Source organism: Chiloscyllium plagiosum, chromosome 4 (assembly GCF_004010195.1).
Source record: "Chiloscyllium plagiosum isolate BGI_BamShark_2017 chromosome 4, ASM401019v2, whole genome shotgun sequence".
Lineage (NCBI taxonomy): Eukaryota > Metazoa > Chordata > Chondrichthyes > Orectolobiformes > Hemiscylliidae > Chiloscyllium > Chiloscyllium plagiosum.
Window position 1 is genome coordinate 53,762,530 of NC_057713.1, and position 25,205 is coordinate 53,787,734.

The 25,205-nt window shown below is 42.6% G+C and overlaps 1 protein-coding gene across 9 annotated transcripts in view; it reads left to right on the forward strand.

Moving 5' to 3' along the window:
* The window catches only part of abhd3 (abhydrolase domain containing 3, phospholipase), a 102,714-nt gene that overhangs the window by 38,956 nt on the left and 38,553 nt on the right, over nucleotides 1-25,205 (forward strand). For all 9 annotated transcript variants that reach the window (XR_006311389.1, XR_006311391.1, XR_006311390.1 and 6 more), the window contains exons 2-4: nucleotides 4,902-5,065; nucleotides 12,863-13,045; nucleotides 20,790-20,835. Coding sequence is in view for 6 of the 9 variants with exons in the window: in XM_043688230.1 (XP_043544165.1) it covers nucleotides 4,902-5,065; nucleotides 12,863-13,045; nucleotides 20,790-20,835 (393 nt within the window). In the remaining 3 variants the exon portion in view is untranslated. The remainder of the gene's footprint in view (nucleotides 1-4,901; nucleotides 5,066-12,862; nucleotides 13,046-20,789; nucleotides 20,836-25,205) is intronic.

A 25,205-nucleotide genomic window follows, 5' to 3' on the forward strand; every position in this document is an offset into this window, starting at 1 on the left:
TGTCAGTGTCAAGTCTGTCGTCACTGATGGAGATGGAGAGGTCCAGGAAGGGGAGGGAGGTGTCAGAGATGGTCCAGGTAAATTTAAGGTCAGGGTGGAATGTGTTGGTGAAGTTGATGAATTGCTCAACCTCCTCGCGGGAGCACGAGGTGGCGCCAATGCAGTCATCAATGTAGCGGAGGAAGAGGTGGGGAGTGGTGCCGGTGTAATTACGGAAGATCAATCCAGGTAAATTTAAGTACAACCCAGGCAGAAAGAGGTCGTCTAAGTGGCAGACTGTCTTTATTGTTCCTCTCTGCCTGGGTCCTGTACTCCTGCTGCTCAGCTCCAGTAGTGACAGTGGCTCCAAATCCAAAGGTAATGCAGCAAGTGACAGATTCTATCATGAATTGAGAGATTTTGTAGGCTTCTTCAAGGTTGTCATCGTCATTTAGGCCTGGTGGCCCAAAGGTTACCCTTTGCTATGTCATGCTGGCTGAAACGCAACTGAAGTAGCAAACTGCCATAGAATAAGTCATGAGACAACATTGACCTGTAAAATGTGCTTCCTGTGTTCACACACTAACAGATTTCTTTGTAAACTCTGGTGCTGATCGCACCTGCTTTTCTCTGCATACTTCCAGCAGACATTAACTGCATGTGAGCTACACCCTAGAACTAAACTGGTGTTTGTTGCATGTCACATCGGAGTTGTCGATGCATGCCACAAGCACCAAAATGCAGCCAGCACTTAACATGGAGAATGGAAGCACAGTCTTAGGTATGGAAGGGAACATTAGAAAGGGACAAGTTAGTTTTACTTTTATGCAAATTTATAGAGGACAAAACACATTGTACTTCATGTCCAAGAGGTTAGATGAAATAAGAAATGTAAAGTATTAACAACATCCTTCCATTACCAAAAAAACTTTAATCCACATTGGGAACTCTTCCACCGTCTTAGTCCGTCTTCTGTCTTATGGGGACGTGGAGCACTACTACAATTCTACATTCAGGTGGTTAAGTCAGATAATGTTATCAGGTATAGTGCAGTATATTACTGTGAAATGATTGACTGGAGCCTCCTTTATATTTACGAATTGGGTATTGATTTGTTCCGTGCCCCATGGTCTGTACTGGGTTTCTATCACCACATCCTGGAAAGAGCTGTTTGTTTCTGTAATGAAGATTTGCATCCATCACACTTTACGTGGATGAAGTTCAGAGTGACCACAAGCTTTGCAGAAGATCAAAACCAGGAATTTTCCACATTGGATCTGCCATAAAATGTTTACTAGTGACTTCTTGTGAATTCCATTTTGCTTTCCAAGTTTCATCACGTTTGGAGTCCCCTCTAGTTTGAGGTCCTATACAAAGTGCTGTCACTCTTGAAGGATAAGAAGCTCAGCCTATAAATCCAAGGATATAGTTTCCTTTATTACTAACACCATAAAGTAAGACAGGTCCAATTTTGTCATTAGAGCACCATTCCATCAATCTCTAATAATATTTTTTTTAAAAATCAAATGGATTCTTGCTGGTGTCAATAGAGCTGATATTTTCTTGTGAAAAATCAGCAATAGTAGGTTGCTAAGGGTGTGCTGTTTTCCTGCCAATTATGTGCAACAGAAGCCTACCACCAGGTAGCCAAAACAAGTGACAGATACAGGCAGTGGAGTTCTTTCCAACACAGTTCAGAATCCAACTGGAAAGATTGTGATGACACAATGGCAATATCACAGCACCTAGTAATCCAGAGGCTCAGGATAGCACCTCAGAGGCATGTGTTCAATCTCACAGCAGGGCTCAAATTCAACCACAGTGAAGCTGGAAATATTGAAATTCAATACATAAAATCTGAAATTGAAAGTTGATCTCTAATATCTCTAACAATTGTGGTTAAAACTCACTAGTGTTAGTAAAATCGTTTAGGGAAGAAAATGTGGCCTAGTGTGCCAATACATCTACAGTAATGTGGTTGACTGCTCACTGAAAAAGCCAAGCAAGCCACTTAATGAATTGGCTGGCACTTCTAGTGATACCTGCACCCCATGAACAAAATTAAAGTTAAAATTGAAATTTAAATGGACTCTTGAGAGGAGCACCCAAAACTCAACTGTAAAGCCACATCAAATAGAATATAAAGGGTCAGTGCAGGCTGCTATCAGGATTTGAAGCAGTAGGATTGGAACATCCACAGATAAGAGTTTGGAGTAGATTTAGAACTCATGATTGACTGAATATGATTATCTTTTTGCGTGATGTGGGGCTGGAAAGAGAAGTTACAGTGCACATGGAGCATTTACACTGCACTGCTATATATTTGCCACATGAATAGTAGACCATCCCTTCCACTCAAGTGCCATAATAATTCAATACATGGGTCTCCTTGTAGAATGCTTCATGTGTCATTGTATGGAAAAGTGGGTTCAGTCATCATTTGTAGAGTATACCAGCACTGACTTTTCTCATAAATAAGAACCTGTTCTGTTGCTTATGATCCCAGCTCAGATCCACTGCAATCATCACTGATGTTTCCAGACCAAAAGGAGGTATAATAGTTGCAGAGGCTAACTTGCAAAAAAAAGATAAGGGAATGGATTTGGAACAGATATGCGAGAGGCCCAGGAGCAGCAGCAAACTGGCACAGAACCCAGAGCTTCCAGAAGCTGTAGGGCCTCTCATGCTGCATCAGAATCCCAGGAGAGCCAGGGTCTTCTGTCTTCAGTGTTATTTCCTCCATATGATCAAGGTGCAATGTTGGCACAGGCTATATATACCCCAGTCACCCTGACTGAACAGTGCCAGCTGATGAATCAGTACCTGTGACCTAAAGGAGTGGGTGGCTATCCTGATGGCCATGAAGGTGACAGCTATATTGAACATATATGCAACTGACTCCTTCCAGGAGCCATTGGGCACTCTTGTGAAAACTCTCAGTTGTCCACCCACAAATCCTTCAAGATAGTCACCAATGCCATTTGTGAAAGATCATACCTGTTTATGTTGTTCCCCTTTGAGGTACTGAGTGCTGCAGTCTGGGCAGGAGATCTGGTCAACACTGCTGGCTCCCCATAGATGCAGGATGCCATCAAATGCCCACACATTGCACTGAGAGGGACATAGCGCAATACAGAGGAGTTCCATAGGAGGGAGTCTATTTCATCAATGTGCAAATGATCTGTGATTTCTGGCTCCACTTTTGTGTCTACGGCCTTGGCAGCTGCCATGACTCCTACATACTGAAGAACTGCTATGTTTGATGGTCGAGGATCGTAATAAGGCTGGTTACTAGGGGAAAGGACATTCCTCTGTGGCCATAGCTCATGACGTTTCACAACCCCCTGAATGAGTGGCGAAGATACAATGCTATCCATGCCTCAACCAGGGATACGGTGAAGCAAACACTAGCCTGCTGAAGGTGAGATTTTGTTGCTTGGAATGGTCTCTTGGGCCACATAGTATACTCCAAACAGGATGCGCCACATTATCCTAACTTGCTTTGCTTTGCGCAATTGAGTAGACAATGAGGGGATGTGATTGATTATTTTTAAAAGTGCACGTGCAGGAACAGTCTTTCAAGGAGGACAATGAGAATTTTGAACAGGGGAAACATCACTTAATGAAAGACATTTGCAGCTGCATCAAGTGCTACAAGACACACTGGATTTAATTCAAACCCACTTTGTGTAGATGGGAGCTGAGTACACTGGTTATTCATTGACTGCAAAATAGTTGTTGCAGAAGATACAAGCATTTTGATTCCATTCTGGAAGGGAAATGCAGCCTGTCTTTGTTTACTTCCTGTTCATTTTTGGTGTTTGTAAATAAAAGGTAATCTTCTAAATTGTTTGAAGACTTCTGAGTCTGTGGTGGTACCCTCAACAATCACAAGATACTGGTCTATAGTGGGTATTAAGGAAAACTAGTAGTGACTTAGGCAGGTGGGAAGATGCAATGTAGCTAATGATAGCTGGGCTGTGTGGACTGGTGGTTAAATAGAGGTAAGGGAGGTTTCTGTCTGCCAGTGAAGGGCATCTGGACAACCAGACACCAGCGCTGGGCCAGGGGTGCGGCTGAAGTTCCAAGTTGTTGCCAGCCCCAGGAATGTTGGTCTATTCCAGAATATCTAGGTGGTAGGGATTTCCTCTACCTATGGGAGAAAGTGGGGACTGCAGATGCTGGAGATCAGAGCTGAAAATGTGTTGCTGGAAAAGCACAGCAGGTCAGGCAGCATCCAAGGAGCAGGAGAATCGACATTTCGGGCATGAGCCCTTCTGCCGGAATGGCTCATGCCCGAAACGTCGATTCTCCTGCTTCTTGGATGCTGCCTGACCTGCTGCACTTTTCCAGCAACACATTTTCAGCTCATTTCCTCCACCTATGATGAGTAGTAGATTCTAGCTAGCTTCATGCAAGAGAGACTTCATAGAGTGTGGTAAGTAATTCTGAGGGCTGAGAGCAATAGCATAAGAAAATTTGTCAGACCTCAGAGAGAGAGGATACTTCATGAAACTTGACAGAAATGACACTTTTTTTTTACTTTACTTTTTTAATAACATGAAAATCTTGAGTGTAATGAGCTGGTACACCCATACAACAACCCACACAATGTAATTCAACACTATTTGTTAATCAGGATTGTAGAAATTGTTCCTCAAAGCTTCAACAACAGAACACATTTCTCTGAATCTATTTGTAAAACTTGTAAAACAGGTTGGTTTTTCAACATTAAAAATCGTAATGTACACAACAATGAAAATATAAAATAAAACAGAAAATTCTGTAAACTTAGTTCCAATGAACTGGAAACGCAATCGTTTTTTTGCTATTATTGTGGAATTCTAATGATTGTTAACTTTTCTTATAAATCCAATAAATGTCATGAAATTGCTGACATGCTACAACTTGATTTATTACAGAAGCCACAGCTTATCACAGGGGCAGAAACATTATCTCAGTTTCTACAGAGGTATTGTCCTGTGGTAACAGAGACTTATTATCCAACCTTTTGGTGCTGGGAAGCAAGAGTCCAGACACTGCTCAGGCCATTCATCACCGCCAAACCTTGGGTGAAATACAAAAAGTATGCTTCACTTGTTTTCTGTTTATTGTACATTAACATTGTCCTGTACCAATGCATATTCAGAAATTAACCATATTATTTCACATAGAAAATCACTTTAAAATTATCTTTGCCAATTACACACAATTTGGATTTCAATATAGTCACCAGGACTATAACCTGGTGTGGTGTGATTTCTGATCTTGCAAATTTCCAATTCAAGCAAAATGTTTAGACACAGAACTTGGATTCAATCATTAAAACTTTGCTTTTTTTTGTTCAGCTTATGTAAAAGCTTATATTTTAACCAGTATTTGACAAATTCTATAATTTCAGTTGTTTAAAAATTTTCTTTCTTGATTCAATTGCTAAGCAAATCATTAAATTGATGGAGACTTGAAACAATGCATAAAATTGGCTTTTTTTTTCAAACTACAGTTTCAGAAAATTCTAATCTGAGTTAAATCTAAATCCAAAAGCTTTGAATTTGTTGGCAGACAAGTTGTTGCATTCAACTGAATTGTTTACTCAAAAAAGTAATAATAATCAAAATAATGGATTACACTTGTGCCGAGCCCAGGATATTGCAAACAGCCAAATAGTTATTTCTGCACTATGGCTGGGGTTTGTGCACTGAGGCTCTGAGGAATCTCTGAAGTAGCAGACTCACCTCTCAAAACATCCATTTAAAATCGGAGAATTTGGAGAGTAAATAAATAGTCAAGTAAATAGTTACTCAGGAAACACTACGGCATTAAAACCTGGTTTAATTCCTCATAACTAATAAACAGGCAACCCAACATACCAACCCACCGTCCACAACTACCCACCCTACCATTACATCCCTCCCAGACCTCTTGAAACCCCTACAAACTGACACAACAAACACCCTATCTTCCTAGAACTTGTGATGTGGACATGCTGGTGTTGTACTTGGGTGGGCAAAGTTAAAAATCACACAACACCAGGTTATAATCCAATAAGTTTATTTGAAAGTACAAGCTTTTGAAGCATTGCTCCTTCATCAGGTAGCTAGTGGAGCAGGATACATAGGACACATAATTTATAAGTAAGAGATCAAAGTGCCATGCAACTGATGTGATAGACAAACCTAGATGGCTGTTAAGTCCTTAATCACTTAGTATGGGGCTGAAGGTTTCGATCAATTAATACAGGTAGGCAACCTTTATCCAAAATCCCGAAATCCGAAAAGCTCCAAAGTCTGAAGGATTTTTTTGTGAATTTTTTTTTCTCATAAACAAGGTTGTTTGGCATGCAAACAGTTAACCCAACTCCATACCCACTTGATGCATGTCACTCAAATGCAACATGTGGGGACGTGGCCCAGCACTGACAGGCCTCAATTTTGTTTCAGGACCCATGTGATTGTGTTTGTGTGTGTGTGTGTGTAATTGTGAGTGTATGGAGTGGTGGGGTCACCTGTAACGTGACATGAACCCAAGATCGTGGTTGAGGTCACCCTCATGGGTACCGAACTTAGCTATCATCCTCTGCTTGGAGACTCTGCATTGTTGCGTATCCTGAAATCTATCTTGGAGGATGCTCACCCAAAGATGCAAGGCCAAATGTCCTTGACTGCTGAAGTGTTCCCCCACTGGAAGGGAACATAGCTATGAGGCAATTGTTGTGCAGTGTCCATGCATCTGTTGTCATAGCATCTGCATGATACGAAGAACATGGCATAGTTTCTCTGCTCCCAGGAAGTATTGGCAGCCTGAAAATTGATGAGGATGAGTAGCTCGCCAAGATCATCCCATATCTCCACTTCTAGCCTTTCAACAACTACTAAACCTTAAACAGAACACTGTTCGCAGCAAACTATCCAGCCTTGAGGACAACATTAACCACAACTCTATCATGGCAACCACTACAAGAGCATCATCAAGAATATTATCATTACACATGGGGATACCACCCACCATGTCTGGGGCAGGTGCTCATGTGACTTGGCCGACATTATCTATCACATGCTGCAGGCAAGGATGCCCTGAGGCATGGTATATTGGCAAAACCATGTAGAGTTTGGTTGAATGGACAGTGCACAACAATCGCTAGACAGGGATGTTCCCTCCTAGTGGTGGAACACTTCAGCGGTCAAGGACATTCGGCCTCAGATCTTTGGTGAACATCCTCAAGGCTAACTTCAGGATACACAACAACGCAGAGTCACCGAACAGAGCCAAGTTCGGTACCCAATATGATGGCCTTAACCAGGATCTTGGGCTCAGGTCACACTACAGGTGACCCCACGACACTATACACTCTCACATACACACACTCTCACACACAAACACACTTACAACTCACACAAACGGTCTCTCATACACACACACCGTCTCACACACACACACACATTCACGCACACACCCTCTCATAGGCATATACTCAGTCACACTTGTGCGCGCGCTCACATACACACTCTCTCTCTCATAGGCATACACATAAGTGCATGGGGTGAATTTGTATTTGCAGATACACTCTATTTTGTTCAAAAAGCACACAATCTGGAGGCAGCCAGTCAATATGACATTTTATAAATTCCTACTTTGGAAATAAAACCAGTTTGACTCTTGGTTGGGATACAGACAGAGTCTAACCTTACACCTTTCATGCTTTGTCTGAACTGAGGTGTCTCCTTTTTTTTCACATATTGATAAAACCTTAAGTTATCTCGGGCCAATGACTTGAAAGAAATACTGAGACTTGCATATTAATCGATCGAAACCTGGATCCCCAATCTTAGTGATTAAAGATTTAACAGCCATCTAAGTTTATCTAATATATCACATACGTTGTATGATAAGATTAGGTTCCCTACAGTGTGGAGACAGGCCCTTCGGCCCAACCAGTTCACACCGACCTTCCAAAGAGTAACCCACCCAGACCCGTTTCCCTCTGACTAATGCACCTAGCACTATGGGCAATTTATCACAGCCAATTCACCTGACCTGCGGGTCTTTGGCCTGTGGGAGGAAACCCACAGACACATGGGGAGAATGTGTTAGGGAAAATGTGTCAGATCGGGCGGTGAGGGAGTCTGTTGACAGACGAGAGGTTGTCCTTATATGGTGGAGAAGGGTGTCAGAGGACTCCGGACTACCTTTAAACCAGCAGAGTTCAGACCCGAACAGGACAAACAGTACAGACTACAGATTCAAAAACACCAGCAACAGTTCTCCTTCAAGATCCTCCGCTCCACGCTTGCAGCAATGCGCCGGCACCTAACCTCTCTACAGTCTGCCCTGCCTCAGCTGAGGGCCACACAGACAGTCACCTGAGGCTGGAATTGAACCTGGGACCGTGGTACTGTGAAACAGTAGTACAAACCACTGAGCCACCATGCCACTTTGATTCTTTACTTATAAATTCTGTGTCCTATGTATCCTGCCCCACTAGCTACCTGATGAAGGAGCAGTGCTCCAAAAGCTTGTACTTTCAAATAAACCTGTTGGATTATAACCTGGTGTCATGGGATTTTTAATTTTGTCGACCTATAACTCAACAGAACCCTTTCTCCCAGGAGCCAAAAACTCCCCATCAGCAGACCTGACATTCTCCTCAATTTGATGTATCTGACCTCTCCCACCACTGGACTCAACATCAGACCATCCCTTCTCCTCCCAGGATTCAACATCCCCACTCCATCTAAGACTTGACACTCTTCCCATCACTTGTTGAGAGTATGAATTCTCCTGTTTGTTGAGAGTATGAATTCTCCTGAGGATGTAGTACTGAGTGGGTCCTTTGCAATTCTGAGAGAGTGTGGCCCTCAGCTGAGGCAGGGCAGACTGTAGAGAGGTTAGGTGCCGGCGCATTGCTGCAAGCGTGGAGCGGAGGATCTTGAAGGAGAACTGTTGCTGGTGTTTTTGAATCTGTAGTCTGTACTGTTTGTCCTGTTCGGGTCCGAACTCTGCTGGTTTAAAGGTGGTCCGGAGACCTCTGACACCCTTCTCCACCATCAAAGGACAACCTCTCGTCCGTCAACAGACTCCCTCACCGCCCGATCTGACACATTTTCCCTAACCCCCATCCTCAAAGTATGCAGCAGTAAACCCTTCCCACACTGTTGGCCCCAATATCCCCACTCTAGTCACCTGGCACATCTTTAGCCATACCTTACCCACCTAACACTCTACCATCTGACACCCACCCTCTCAGTACCCTAACTTCACATTTAACTTAGATGTACCCCTTTCAATGAGGTGGGCAAAGTGGCTGTCAGTTAAGCTAGGTGGATAAATCACAGAATTCAGAGATCGATTGATGTGAGAAAGGGAACATGTTTGCCCTCCCTAGCTATCCTATACAATGACAAACCTTCAGATTTAAAATACAGCTCCGTATTTCTGAAGGAGTTTGATTGGAATCCTTTGTCAGCATTGCAGAGCTCTTTCATAATTTAAAGAAAGTGTGCAGTCGAGAGTGTGGTGCTGGAAAAGTACAGCAGTTCAGACAGCATCCAAAGAGCAGGAGAATCAATGTTTTGGGCATCATCAGGAATGAGGCTTGTGGGCTGGGGGAGTTGAGAGATAAATGGGAGGGAGGTGGGGCTGGGGGCAAGTGGCTGAGAATGCAATAGGTAGATGAAGGTGAGGAGGTAGGTGATAGTCGGAGAGGAGGGTGGAGCGGATCGATGGGAAAGGTGATGGATAGGTCAGGAGGGCGGTGCCGAGTTGGAGGCTTGGGACTGGGATAATGTGGGGCGAGGGAAAATGAAGAAACTGTTGAAATCTACATTGATCATGTGTGTTTGCAGGGTCTCAAAGCGGAATATGAGGTGCTCTTCCTCCAGGCGTCGGATGGTTAGGGCTTGGCGTTGGAGGAGGCCCAGGACCTGCATGTCCTTGATGGAATGGGTGGGGGAGGTAAAGTGTTCAGCCACAGGGCGATTGGGTTGGTTGGTGTGGGTGTCCCAGGGATGTTCTCTGAAACGATCCACAAGGAGGCGTTCTGTCTCCCCGATGTAGAGGAGACCACTTCGGGTGCAATTGACACATAGATGACATTGGTGGAGGTACAGATAAATTTCTGTCTGATGTGGAAAGATCCTTTGGGGTCTTGGGTGAAGGTGAGGGCAGTGGTGTGGGCACAGATTTTGCACTTCCTGCAGTAGCAGGGGATGGTGTCGGGAGTGGGGTTTGGGCTGGTGAAGGGGGGGCGGGGGGAAGGGGCATGTGTCTGGTGAGGGAGTTGAGGAGGGAATGGTCTCTCTGGAATGCTGATGGGGTGGGGAGGGAAATATATCTCCAGTGGTGAGGTCCGTTTGTAGGTGGCGGAAGTGGCAGAGGATAATGCAATGTATACAGAGTTTCGTGGGGTGGAAGGTGAGGACCACGGGGTTCTGTCCTTGTTGCATTCGGAGGGATGGGGTTCAACGGCGATGATGTGCGAAGTGGAGGAGATGCGCTGGAGGGCATCGTTGACCACGTGGGAAGGGAAATTGCAATCTTGAAAGAAGGAGGCCATCTGGATTTTACTGTTCCATGTATCCAACAAAGAGGTAGGCATAACTGGGGCTCAGGCAGGTGCCCATGGCTACCCTTTGGTTTGGGGAAAGTGGGAGGATTGGAAGGAGACGTTGTTCAGGGTGAAAACCAGTTCTGCCAGGCTGATGAGGGCGTTGGTGGAATGGTACTGATTGGGACAGTGTGAGAGAAACAGAAACGGAGGGCTTGGTGGCCTTCGTCATGGTGGATGGATATGTACAGGGACTGGATGTCCATGGTGAAGATGGGGTGTTGGGGGCTGGGGAAATGAAAATCTTGGAGGAGGTGAAGTGTGTGGGTAGTGTCCCAAACGTAGGTAGGTCATCCACCACGATGAAGGCTTCCAAGCTTTCTTTTTCTTCCTCTCACCCTGTCCCAACCAGTACCCTTCCACTAACACCCTCGCTGAACTGGTTCTCACCCTTAACAACTTCTCCTTCCAATCCTCCCACTTCCTCCAAATCAAAGGAGTAGCCCTGGGCATTGGCATGGACCGCAGCTATGCCTGCCTTTTTTTATGGGTATGTGGAACAGTCCATCTTCCGCAGCTACACTGGCACCATTCCTCAACTGTTCCTTCACTACATCGATGACTGTATTGGCGCTATCTCATGCTCTCACAAGGAGGTTGAACAGTTCATCAACTTCACCAACACCTTTCACCCCAACCTCAAATTCACCTGGACCATCACGGACACCTTCCTCCTCTTCCTGGACCTCTCCACCTACATCTCCGGCAACCGACTAACCAATGACATCTACTACATGCCCACTAACTACCACAGCTACCTAGACTACAACTCCTCCCACCCAACCTCCTGTAAAAACTCTATCCCTTATTCTCAATTCCTCCGCCTCTGCCGCATCTGTTCCCAGGATGACCAATTCTACCTGAAAAAATCCCAAATGGCCTCCTTCTTCCAAAATTGCAAATTCTTTTCCTACATGGTCAATGATGCCCTCTCAGCACATCTCCTCCAGTGCACCACTGCCCTTGAATTCCACCCCTCCCAACACAACAAGGACAGAACCCCCTCTGGTCCTCATCTTTCACCCGACCAACCTCCGCATACATTGCATCATCCTCCTCCACTTCCACCACCTACAAATGGACCCCACCAACAGAGATATATTTCTCTCTCCACCCCTATCAGCATTCCAGAGAGATCATTCCCTCCATGCCCCCACCAGCCCAAACCTCACTCCTGGCTCCTTCCCCTACCACAGGAAGTGCAAAACCTGCGGCCATTCCACTCCTCTCACCTCCGTCCAAGGCGCCAAAGGATCTTTCCACATCTATATTTCTCTCTCCACCCCTATCAGCATTCCAGAGAGACCATTCCCTCCATGTCCCCACCAGCCCAAACCTCACTCCTGGCACCTTCCCCTACCACCACAGGAAGTGCAAAACCTGCGGCCATTCCACTCCTCTCACCTCCGTCCAAGGCGCCAAAGGATCTTTCCACATCTGATAGAAATTTATCTGTTTCTCCACCAATGTCATCTACTGTATCCGTTGCACCCGTTGTGATCTCCTCTACATTGGGGAGACAGGACATCTCCTTGCAGATCGTATCAGAGAACATCTCTGTGACACCCGCACCAACCAACTACATCACCCCGTGGCTGAACACTTCAACCCCCCCACCTCCTACTCCATCAAGGACATGCAGGTCCTGGGTCTCTTTCATCGCCAAACCCTAACCACCCAATACCTGGCAGAAGAATGCTTCATATTGCACTTTGGGACCCTACAACTTAATGGGATCAATGTGGATTTCAACAGCTTCCTCATTTCCCCTCGCCCCACATTATCTCAGTCCCAAGCCTCCAACTCGCCACCAATCTCCTGACCTGTCCATCACCTTTCCCATCTGTCCGCTCCACCCTCCTCTCCGACCTATCACCTTCTCCATCATCTTCATCTACTTACTGCATTCTCAGCTACCTTCCCCCAGCTCCCACCCCTGCCCCCATTTATGTCTCAGTCCCCCGGCCCACAAGCCTCATTTCTGATGAAGGGATTATATCTGAAACATCAATTCTCCTGCTCTCTGGATGCTGCCTGACCTGCTGTGCTTTTCCAGCACCACATTCTCAACTCTAATCTCCAGCATCTGCAGTCCTCACTTTCTACTAATAAAAAAAGAGCAGAATGGCAACAAAGTATTGTTAACGCTCCTCAGAAAATCTGGCCCAATGATTATATCAGTTAATGAGGTTCTGAAGAAAAGAAGAAAATGAGATTGCCGTATAATAGTGTATTGAAAATTGCTACATATTTATTTTGCTTATTATCTCTGCATTTCAGTGAACTTATTAAGACGCCAGATGGTGGACATATTTCCTTGGACTGGAATGATAGTGATGAGAATGCATTGTATCCTATCTCTGCTACAAGACCTATTATCCTTATCTTACCTGGACTTACGGGAACAAGTAAGGAATCGTATATACTGCACATGGTTAAACAGAGCGAAATACTTGGATACAGGTAACAGTTTCTTGAGTCTTGTATTTTTTTGTTTCCAGTCCATGCATAATTTTCCACTCAGTGGAGAGCAAACAACAATCTTTTATGTCTCTCAAAACAAAAATATTAGCGCTGGGATTCCAAAAATAGGTAAGGAAGTTTTAATGCAGGGTATAGCTCCATTTACTTTCTTCCAGCTAAGGTCATATACCAGTCTCAGAAGGTTATTCTCTCCAGCAATAATGTGATCTTTGTTAGATCAGCCAAATTGATTAATCCAAATTGTATTAACTCAGTTGATGTTATTAATATTTACAGAAGGTATAGCAAGTCTACATGTTTATTTAAATACAAGTATGATAGACAGGGCTTATGCCTAATTCAATCCAAGTTAGATCTCAATACTGAATATCAACAGCTACTGTAAGCAGTTCATATTTACACACATCAAAAACAATGTAAAAATCATCAGGCATTTGACCTGGAATTTTGAATGTTGCACCTTATCCACTTCATGCCAGACTTTCATGTCATGGAGCCTCTGACCTTTGAAAATGGCAGATGGGAGAGGGATCTGGAAGTCTTTGCCCCCTTTCCCTCCCAGCATCCCCCCCCCACCCCACCCCCGCACCAATCCCAACAGATCATATGTTTGGTGGTAGAGGGAAGGAGCTGGTATGGCTCTTACTTGAAAGAAACCCAGATTCAGCAAAGCCATTTGAAACCCAGATTCAGCAAAGCCATTTGAACTCAGTTCATAATTCGCAGAAAGTCCATCACAGCAAGGACCTTACCTTGCAAAGTGGGAGTCATGATTTTATGGAGAAGAAGTAAACACCCATAAAGAATGGATAAGGTATACAGAACTACCAATCTGCCAGGCTATTAAAATATCCAACCATTTAAAAGTTGAAAATACCTGCCTGTCACTGAGAGTTTAAAAAGGTCAAACTGTGAAATTATTTAAATTCCCAGTACTTTAAAAATTTGCAGTCTACCATTGCCAATAAAAGTTAAAATAACTCGAGCTGTAACATTACTTAATTCCCTGGCTGCAGCTACATTTGTTGACCTGACCTCAAGGGCTATCATCATATCATTGTTAATAATTCTGCTTCCTACAACAATTATCCCAGCAGGGGGCTGCAAATTATCAATTTGATTGACAGTCAAAGAGGTTATTAATGGATTAGTTACCTGTCATTGATGTGATTTTATGAGTACAAGTCTGCATCTTCTTATGTGATTAAAGTTTGAGAAGCTTTTAAAACTTTGAATGGGATTTCATTAATCAGAATGTTTATTTAGAGAAGCTGTAATAGAATTTTTAAACTGTATTTCATTTCAACATGGTTCCTGAAGCTGGTCATGGTAAGGGCAAAAGGTTGGTGAGTGGCATGTTGGCAGGCATTGGTATTAAGTTACCACTGAAGCTACGTTGGGCCATGGGGGAGGCATGAGCAGCATGGATAAGGCACAAAGGGAAGGTACAATGCAATGATGTGGGAGGTGTGAAGGCTAGAGGGCCCAATTAATAATAAAACAATTGGGATGAAGTTCCAGAGAACAAATGCAGGCCTTTTAACATCTTAGCACTCACTATAGCCAACTCCGATCTGCATAGTCAAAGAAAACCTGTTGGACTATAACCTGGTGTCATTTGATTTTTGACTGAAGTCATAGAATCATGAAGCTGTACAGTATGGAAACAGACCCTTCTGTTCAACACGTCCATGCCAACCAGATATCTTTAAATTAATCTGGCCCCATTTGCCAGCATTTCACCCATATCCCTCTAAACCCTTCCTACTCATATATCTATCCAGATGCCTTTTAAATTATGTAATTGTAGCAGTCTCCACCACTTCCTCTGGCAGCACATTCCATACATGCACCACCCTCTGCATGTAAAAGTTGTCACTGAGGTCCATTCTAAATCTTTCCACTCTCATCTTAAACCTACACCCTCTAATTTTGGACTTCCCTGCTCTGGAGAAAAGATCTTGGCTATTCACCCTATCCATGCCCACCATGATTTTATAAACCTCTATATGATTACCCCTCAGCCTCCAACACTCCAGAGAAAACAGTCCCAGCCTATTCAGCCTCTCCCTATAGCTCAAACTCTCCAATCCTGGCAACATCTTTATAAATCTTTTCTGAACCCTTTCAAGTTTCACAACATCTTTCCCATAGCAGGGACACCAGAATTGAAAAGTATTTGAAAAGGGGCCTAATTTCTGTACAGCTGCACCATGACCTCACAACTCCTTGCACAAGTGAGTGAAGAAATAACAGGATAAGATAGAAGAATATGTAGTTATAAAGATGTGCAGGAGGGAAGGCTTTCAATTCTTAGGACAAGGGTGTGGCTCTGGCGAGGTGATACCTGTATAAGACAGACATGCTGCACCAGCATAGAGTCTGAGTTCTTTGAGGGATGTTATAATAATACTGTTGGGGAGACTTTAAACTAATTCTGCAGGGATATGAGAACCAGGAGACAATAATAGGTATGCATATGGTGATGCCATCCGGTGATCACCTGCACTCCACCTGCCCCATTTCCCCAGAGTGTATATTGTGCCATTCAGAACAATCGTTTTCCAAGGTGGGTATACCAAGTTGGGACATTTCTTGATGAGCTATCCATTTCACGAGCAAAATTCTCAGTGAAATATAGAAAATACTTCATTGTTTACTATAATTCCATATTGTTATGGACACTGTACTCTTTCTAGGAGAATTGCAACTTCAAGCAAACATGTCACACTTAATTTTTGACTTTGTGAAATAATGTAAAATGCTTTAAAGAGAACCAGTGGCCCCTTTTATAACTCACATGATTTTTCTTTATGTTTGGTTGCAATTCTTATTATCAATTTATGGGTGGTATCTTATAGCCACACAATAATGGGTCTGTGTTTGGGAAAGGTGGGAAGTGCTGTAAAAGATTGTGGCCTTCCTACCTCCAATCCCACATCTACCCAACATGTTTTCCTCCAAGCCGTACAGCACTGACTTGGAACTTTATCATTGATGGTTCTTTGGGTCAAAATCCTCAAACTCCCTTCCTATTAGCACTGTGAGTGCCCATGGAGGCCAAAGACGGCAGCAAATCAAAAATCCAGCTCATCACTACTTTCCACAGGGAAAATAGGGATTGGCAATAAATGCTGGTCAAATCAGCAATGCCCACATCCCATAAACTAACAAGAAAAGACTACATATTCAGATATACAGACTTGTCCTCTGCTGTAAAAAGGAACATGTGCAGCATAACACTTGGTTTGAATTAAACAAATGTGCGGGGGAGAATACTTCTCTTGTCCATTTTCTGTGACACATCAACTAATTAGAATAAATTTGTTAACCAATAAGCACCTTTTTCTCATGCAGTATGATTTGATGCTCATTTGGAAGTTGGTTTTTTGCATCTGTTTTGATGAATTAAAATGAAAAGCTCCATTGTATGTCTCATGTTTCAACAATATTCAAGTTCTGTACTACCAAGCAATTATTTTAACAAATCTAACTTAAGAAGTTGATTCACAGCCATGTTGCATAGCCTCACCTTTGAAGATGTGTATTGTATCTTATAACTGAATGTGTCATATTCTAGATTTTACATTTGCTGAGAGGTGTTTTTAGTCAGGTGCAGTTATTTTGCATGATCAGCACAGCACCGATGTCTTTTGCTGCATCTGATGCCTTTTTCTCTCAAGGGCATGAAGCAAATAAATAAAATTAACAAAACAATCCCAGAAGTGGTTTATGCTGCATCAGTACTTATACCCAATTAGTTATCAACACCAGCTTGCAGCAAAACCATCAAAATAGTTGTCCTGCTTAATTATCCAATCTGTCGCTAAAATATCAAACATATAAGACCCCAGATCCCATTTTCAAACTCTTACAAATAAATTAGGAACAGAATAAGGCCATTTGGTCCCTTGAGCCTGCTCCACCATTCAATTAGTTCACAGATGATCTGTTTGTTTCATTTTCTCAACTACCCTGATAAATGTTCATTCCATTGCCCAACAAGAATCTATTTAGCTCCAACTTTAAAAATATTAATGTTCCCACCTCCACTGCCTTCTGAGATAAAGAGTTCCAATGTTGCACAAACCTCTGAGGGAAAAGAAATCCATCTCACTCTCTGCACTAAAAAGGTGAAGTGAATCTTTCAATAGTGCTCCCTAGTTTCATGAATTAACCGTGAACCAATAATAAACATGTTGCAGTTTGCCTCAGTGTCCACAAAATAGGAAAACCACTGTCAGCTAGAGTTGCTATTTCTAATTAATTTCTGTGTCTGTGTCATGCTCTAGCAGCTGGTTATTACAGACTAGGCTTCCTGAATTTGCAAATTGAGTATCTAATGGCTGTGAAATGACTACTTTCGAATGTTAGACAGTAACTGACCCATTCCTGGTAGGGTTCTTTAACAGTTTCTATAGCTGTAGTACAAAGTGTACATTTTATAAAAGGAAATTTATCTGATGGAAAAATGGACAGAAATGGATTCTGCTCTGAAATGGCAGAGAATTTATCCATCAGTTTGGAATGCATCTAAAAATGTTTTCCACCACCATTCTGTGAGAATCCTAAACTTGAATTTATTTGAGTTCCTAAACCAATTATTTTTATCATTGATAGCAATTCATAGGGCTGAATGGTGACACCGTGGTTAACATTGCTGCCTCACAACACCATGGACCCATGCTTGATTACAGTCTTGGGCAACTCTGTGTGGGGTTTGCCTGTTCTCCTTGTGTCTGTTGTATTTCTTCCGGGTGCGCTGGTTTCCTCCTACAAAGTTGTGCTGTTTAGGTGGATTGGCCATGCTAAATTGCCTTAGAATGTGCAGACTAGGTGAATGAGTCATGGTAAATGTGGGTTATGGGGATAATGATCGGAAGGTGCTCATTGGTGGGTTGGTGCAGACTCAATGGGCTAATATGCCTCTATCTGCATTGAAGGGATTTCAGAGCTTATTGTGAATTTTAATCCCCCTATACTCTGTTGTAAAAATAGAAAATCTCTGCACGTCAAAACGTTTATTAAAAGTAAGTTGAGATCACTTGAAATTTGTTTCCTTTTAATGTAACATCAAAAAAGTAACTTTCAAACTTGGTGAATGTTTAGAGTGTTGATGCAGACCGACCTTCTGTGAAACACCTCACCTAATTTTTCTTTTGTTGAAAACATTATTACCATTATGTACAATTTATATTAATAACTTGAATGAGGAAAGTGAATGTACTATAGCCAAGTTTGCTAATAACACAAAAACAGTAAGGCAGATGATGAGAATAAAATAAAGAGGCTGCAGAATGGATATGGGCAGGTTAACCAAGTGAGAAAAGTCTTGATAGATAGAATATAACTGGGAAAATGTGAGGTTATGCATTTTGACAGGATGAAGAGAGGAAATGAATATTATGTAAATGGAGAAAGACTACAGCACAGAGGGTCAACATGAATGAATTATGAAAAACTAACACACAAGTTCAGAAGTTGGCTAGCTGAAAGAAGACAGAGGGTTAATGGGAAATGTTCATCCTGGAGTTCAGTTACTAGTGGTGCACTGCAAGGATCTGTTTTGGGGCGACTGCTGTTTGTCATTTTTATAAATGACCTAGATGAGTGAGTAGAAGGATGGGTTACTAAACTTGCAGATGACACTAAAGCCAATGGAGTTGTGGATAGTACTGAAGGATGTTGGAATGCATCTAAAAATGTTTTCCACCACCATTCTGTGAGAATCCTAAACTTGAATTTATTTGAGTTCCTAATAAGCTGCAGAGCTGGGCTGAGAAGTGGCAAATGGAGTTTAATGCGGAAAAGTGTGAGGTGATTCACTTTGGAAGATGCAACAGGAATAAAGAGTATTGAGCTATTGGTAAGATTCTTGGTAGTGTAGATGAGCAGAGAGATCTCAGTGTCTATGTACATAGATCCCTGAAAGTTGCCACCCAGGTTGATAGGGTGGTTAAGACGGCATATGATGTGTTAGCTTTTATTGGTGGACGGATTGAGTTTTCGAGCTACGAGGTCATGCTGCTGCAGTACAAAACTCTGGTGTGGCTACTCATGGAGTATTGCGTACAGTTCTGGTCATTGCATTATTGGAAGGATGTGGAAGCTTTGGAGGGCGTTCAGAGGAGAATTACTGGGAAGTTGCCTGGTATGGAGGGAAGGTCTTATGAGGAAGGGCTGAGGAACTTGAGGCTGTTTTCATTAGAGAGAAGAAGATTGAAAGGTAGTTTAATTGAGACATTCAAGATAATCAAAGGATTAGATAGGGTGGATAGTGAGAGCCTTTTTCCTCAGGTGGTGATGACTAGCATGAGAGGACATTGCTTTAAATTGAGTGGTGATAGATATAGGACAGATATCAGAGGTAGTTTCTTTACTCAGAGAGTAGTAGGGGTAAGGAATGCACTGTCTGCAACAGTAGTAGACTCACCAAGTTTAAGGGCATTTCAATGATCATTGGATAGACATATGGATGAAAATGGAATAGTGTAGGATAGATGGGGTTCAGATTGTTTCCACAGGTCGGCGCATCATTGAGGCCGAAGAGCTTTTACTGCTCTGTAATGTTCTTTGTTCTATGTTCTATGTTCTAAGTTCAGCAGCTAATAAGGAAGGTAAATGGAATGTTGATCTTATTTCAAAGGGAATAGAATATAAAAATAAGGATGCCTTACTAAACTATATAAGGCGCTAGTTAGACCATAATTGGAATATTGTGAACAGTTGTTCCTTTATCTAAGGAAAGAAATATTAGTTTTGAAGGTAGTCCAAAGAAGGAATTTCACTGGGTTGATCCTGGGTATATAGGGATTGTCTTGTGAGGAGAGGTAGAGTAGGTTGGCCTATAGTCATTGGAGCTTAGAAGAATGAGAAGGAACCTTAATGATACAAACTAGAGTTTTAGGGGAAATTACAGGGTAGATGCAAAAAAGGTTGTTTTCCCTGTTGGAAAAGTTTAGAAGGATAAGGGGTATCTTAGAGTAAAGGGTTGTCCATTTAGGAAAGTAATGAGGAATTTCTTCTCTCAGGAGGTGGTGAATCTGTGGAATTCTTTATCACAGAGGACTGTAGAGGTCTGACTGTTAAGTATTTTCAAAGCTGAGGAGAAACTTTTAATCATGAAGAGAATCAAGGGTCATGGGGAAGAAGAAGTGGAATTGAGGATTATCACATCAACCATAATCTCACTGAATGGTATTCCAGACCTGATAGCTGAATGGAGAAAGTGAGGTCTGCAGATGCTGGAGATCAAAGTTGAAACTTTATTGCTGGAACAGCACAGCAGGTCAGGCAGCATCCAGGGAACAGGAGATTCGACGTTTCGGGCACAGGCCCTTCTGGTCTACTTCTGCTCTTACACTTTATAACCTTATGGTCTTGATCCCCTATCAAAGTTGAAAGTTAAGCTTATTAGCTTTTTAACAATTTTCTGAGGTAACTTAAAGTCAAACCTACTAATTAAGCTCCACTGATGTCAGCAAGCATAAACTGTTCAGTTTTTAAGAGCTCGTGAGAAAACACACACTCTCTTGAAAAGATCCTTCAAAACCTTCTGCCAACACTTCAATGGGACATCAATGGCCTTCCGAGCTATCTTTCCTTCCATTAATGAAACTTATCTCTATATATGTCATGCCTTGGGAAATATTCTCATTTTTTAGACTTTGAAATTAAATATTGGTGGAACATGCACAAAAATATTTTTTTGGCTTCCTTTTAGATCTGTTACTTTCAACAACAGAGGAGTGTCTGGAGAGGAATTGTTGGTAAGTTTTAAAAATAAATTCATTAAAACTCTGGAATCTTATGGATAGAGCAGGGTTACGAGTGGATGTTCCAGGATCCAGGGTTTAGATCTTTCATTAAGATCAGGGAAGGTGATAAAAGAGGGAAAGTGTGGCCTTGTTCGACAGTATAATGGTGGCTGAAAGAACTTTTGATGAGGACTTGTCTACTGAGGTGGTATGGACTTAAGTTAGAAACAGGAAGAGAGGTCACACTACTGGAAATTTTTTATAGGCCTCCACAAAGTTCCAGGGATGTGGAGGAGTGAAAGGAACAGGGTGGTCATTATGGGGTCTTTAACTTCCCCAACATTGACTGGAAATGCTATAACTCTAGTATATTTGGATGGATCAATTTTTGTCCAATGTGGGCAGGAGGGTTTTCTGACACGATATGTCAAAAGGTCGACAAAAGAGGAGGCCACACTGGATCTGGTACTTGGTAATAAACCAGGCCAGGTGTTTGATTTAGTGGTAGGTGAGCACCTTGGAGAGAGTGACCATAATTCGGTTACGTTTAGTTTAGCGATGGAAAGGGATAGGTACATGCCATAGGGCAAGATTTATAGATGGGGCAAGGGCAATTATAATGCAATTAGGCAAGACTTAGGAGGCATAGAATGGGGTCGCAAAATGCATGAGATGGGGACAATTGAAATGTGGAGCTGGTTTAAGGAACAGATATTGCCTGTCCTTGATAGGTATGTCTCTGTCAGGCAGGGAGGAAGTGATAAGGTAAGGAAACTGTGGCTTACTAAGGAAATTGTATTGCTTGTAAAGCAGAAGAGGGAGGCTGATGTGACATTGAGGCAAGATGGTTCAGATGAGGCGATGGAGAGTTACAGATTTGCTAGGACGGATTTAAAGAGAATTAAGAAGAGCAAGGAGGGTACATGAGCAGTCTTTAGCAGGTAAAATAAAGGAGAACCCTAAAGCTTTCTATAGGTATGTGAGGAATGAAAGGGTGACTAGGGTAGGAATAGGACCAGTCAAAGACAGAAGTGGGAAGTTGTGTATGGAACCTGTGGAGATCGGAGAGGTGCTAAATGAATATTCCTCATCTGTTTTCACTCAGGAAAATGAGAAAATTGTAGAGGAGAAGACTGAGATTCGGACTATTAGACTAGAAAGGGTTGAGGTTAATAAGGAAGAGGTGTTATCAATTCTAGAAGGTGTGAAAGTAAATAAGTCCCCTGGGCCAGATGGGATTTATCCGAGGATTCTCTGGGAAGCTAGAGAGGAGATAGTGGAGCTTTGGCCTTGATCTTTGAGTCTTCATTGTCTACAGGTTTAGTACCAGAGGACTGGAGGATTGCAAATTTTATGCCATTGTTCAAGAAGGGCAGTAGAGATGACCCAGGTAATTATAGACCAGTGAGCCTTACATCTGTTGTGGGAAAGCTTTGGAAAGGATTATAAGAGATAGGATTTATAATCATCTAGCAAGCAGCAATTTGATTGGAGATAGTCAACATGGTTTCATCAAGAGCAGGTCATGTCTCATAAACCTCATTGAGCTTTTTGAGAAGGTGACCAAGCATGTGGAAGAGGGTAGGACAGTTGACATGGTGTACATGGACTTCAGTAAAGCCTTTGATAAGGTTCCACATGTTAGGCTTTTAGAGAAAATGTGGAGGCATAGGATTGAGGGTGATTTAACAGTTTAGATTAGAAACTTGCTTTCTGTAAGAAGGCAGCGAGTGGTGGTTGATGGAAAATATTCAGCTTGGAGTCCAGTTACTAGTGGTGTGCCACAAGGATCTGTTTTGGGACCACTGCTGTTTGTTATTTTTATAAATGACTTGGATGCAGGTATAGGTGGATGGGTTAGCACATTTGCAGATGACACTAAAGTCAGTGGAGTGGTGGACAGTGTGAAAGAATGTTGCAGGTTAGAGGGGGACTTGAATAAACTGCAGAATTGGGCTGAGACGTGGCAAATGAAGTTCAATGCAGATAAATGTGAGGTGATTCACTTTGGGAAGAATAACAGGAAAGCAGAATACTGGGTCAATAGAAAGATTCTTGGTAATGTGGATGTGCAGAGGGATCTTGGTGTCCATGTACATAGATCCCTGAAAGTTGCCACCAGGTTGATAGTGCAGTTAAGAAGGCATACGGTGTGTTAGGTTTCATTGATAGAGGGATTGAGTTTCGGAGCTGTGATGTCATGCTGCAACTGTACAAAATGCTCGTGTGGCCTCATTTGGAATATTGTGTACAGTTCTGGTCGTCCCATTACAGGAAGGATGTGGAAGTATTGGAAAAGGTGCAGAGGATATTTACCAGGATGTTGCCTGGTCTTGAGAGATGGTGTTTTGAGGAAAGAAGGAGGGACTTGGGTCTGTTCTTATTAGAGAGAAGAAGGCTAAAAGGGGATTTAATAGAGACATACAAGGTGATCAGAGGATTAGATATGGTGGATAGTCAGTCTTTTTCCAAGGATGATTATGTCGCCTTGTATGAGGGGGCATAGCTGCAAATTGAGGGCTGACAGATTTAAGTCGGAGGCAGGTTCTTTACTCAGAGTGGTGAGAGCATGGAATGCCCTGCCTGCCAATGTAGTTAACTTAGCCACATTAGGGGCATTTAACCAGTCCTTGGATAAGCATTTGGATGATGATGGGATAGCGTAGGGGGATGGGCTTAGATTAGTTCACAGGTCAGCGCAACATCGAGGGCTTAAGGGCTTGTTCTGTGCTGTATTGTTATATGTTCTATGATCTGTTTACATCTGCATAACATTTGAATGCATTGGCAAGAATCCAGAGAGATTCATAAGAATGGATGAGAAACTTTAACCATGAGGACAGATCAGAGAGGTCAGGATTGCTTTCCTTGGGAAGAAGGCGGTTAAGAGGTGTTATAATTTAATGTGGTCTGAGTAAAACTTTTTTCACGCAGTAAGTGGCTTAGTCTGGAATGCACTGACTAGAAAAGTGGTGGATGCAGGTTCAGCTGAGTCATTTAATAGGAGCTTGAGTAATAATTTTAAGTTGGAATATGGAAAGAAATGGGAAAAAGGTAAGTGAATGCTACAAAGTCATAATGCGGATTAGGACAGCTCCCTGCAGACATGATGGACCAAATGGCCTCCTTCTGTGCCTTAGCACTTCATTGATTCTATGATTATATATGCTAAGGCCATGCCATCTAGCCCTAGACTTTCCCAGAAGGTCAGTGAGCTCAGCTGGTTAGAGCATGGTGCTAATAACGCCAAGGTCGTGGGTTCAATTAAAAAATGGGTGGCACGGTGGCACAGTGGTTAGCACTGCTGCCTCACAGCGCCAGAGACCCGGGTTCAATTCAGGCGACTCTCTGTGTGGAGTTTGCACGTTCTCCCCGTGTCTGCGTGGATTTCCTCCGGGTGCTCCGGTTTCCTCCCACAATCCAAAAATGTGCAAGTTAATTGAATTGGCCATACTAAAGTGCCCGTAGTGTTAGGTGAAGTGGTAAATGTATGGGAATGGGTCTGGGTGGGTCACGCATCGGTGTGGACTTGTTGGGTCGAAGGGCCTGTTTCCACACTGTAAGTAATCTAATCTATCTACCTGAGAATAACTATTCTACATCTAACCTGTCAGGGCTGCTAAGAATATTGTATCTTTCAATAAGCTCATCTCTCATTCTTTTCAACTCCAATGAGTACAGGTCCAACCTATTCAATTTCTCCTCTAAAGAGACAGTATCTCCATACCTGGAATCAGCGTAGTGAATATTCTTTGGACTGCCTCTGGACTGGACGGTACAAGTTCAATTCCTGTACCAGCTGATCATGAAGGTCCTACTTTCTCAACCTCTCCCTCACCTGAGGCATGGTGACCCTCAGGTTAAACCACCACCGATTTTGTCTCTCTCTCTCTCTCAAATGAATGCTGGTTTTAACTTTCACTCTATTTATCTTGCAGAGTTGCCTTTAGTTTTCTTTTAATACTGAGTTATGCAATCCGAACCAATGGTTTTATCTCTGCAAATTGTAACTTCAGGTTCCTCTGTCATGTATTCATTCTGATAATTCAGTGGCACTTGCTTTTGTGTCAAACTTAAAGTTCAGGAGACCTTTGTTCTCATAAATAGGTTCTGTTAATCTTGAGATGTTTGGGTCACCAATTGTTTTTAAGATAGCATTGTAATATCTTTTCTAATGTGATTCTATCACATAAACATCTTTGTATGAGTAGGCAATTAACATTCCGCTGCCCAGAATTTATGCTTTCTTTGGTTGTAACCTCAGAAGTCTTCTATCTCTTCTGTTATACCATGTCTGCGTTAGCTTTTAAATAGAGGCTTTTGTTACCATAATTAATTTCCAGTGCTGCAACCTCGGTGTAAAATATGTGTTTGGCCATCGA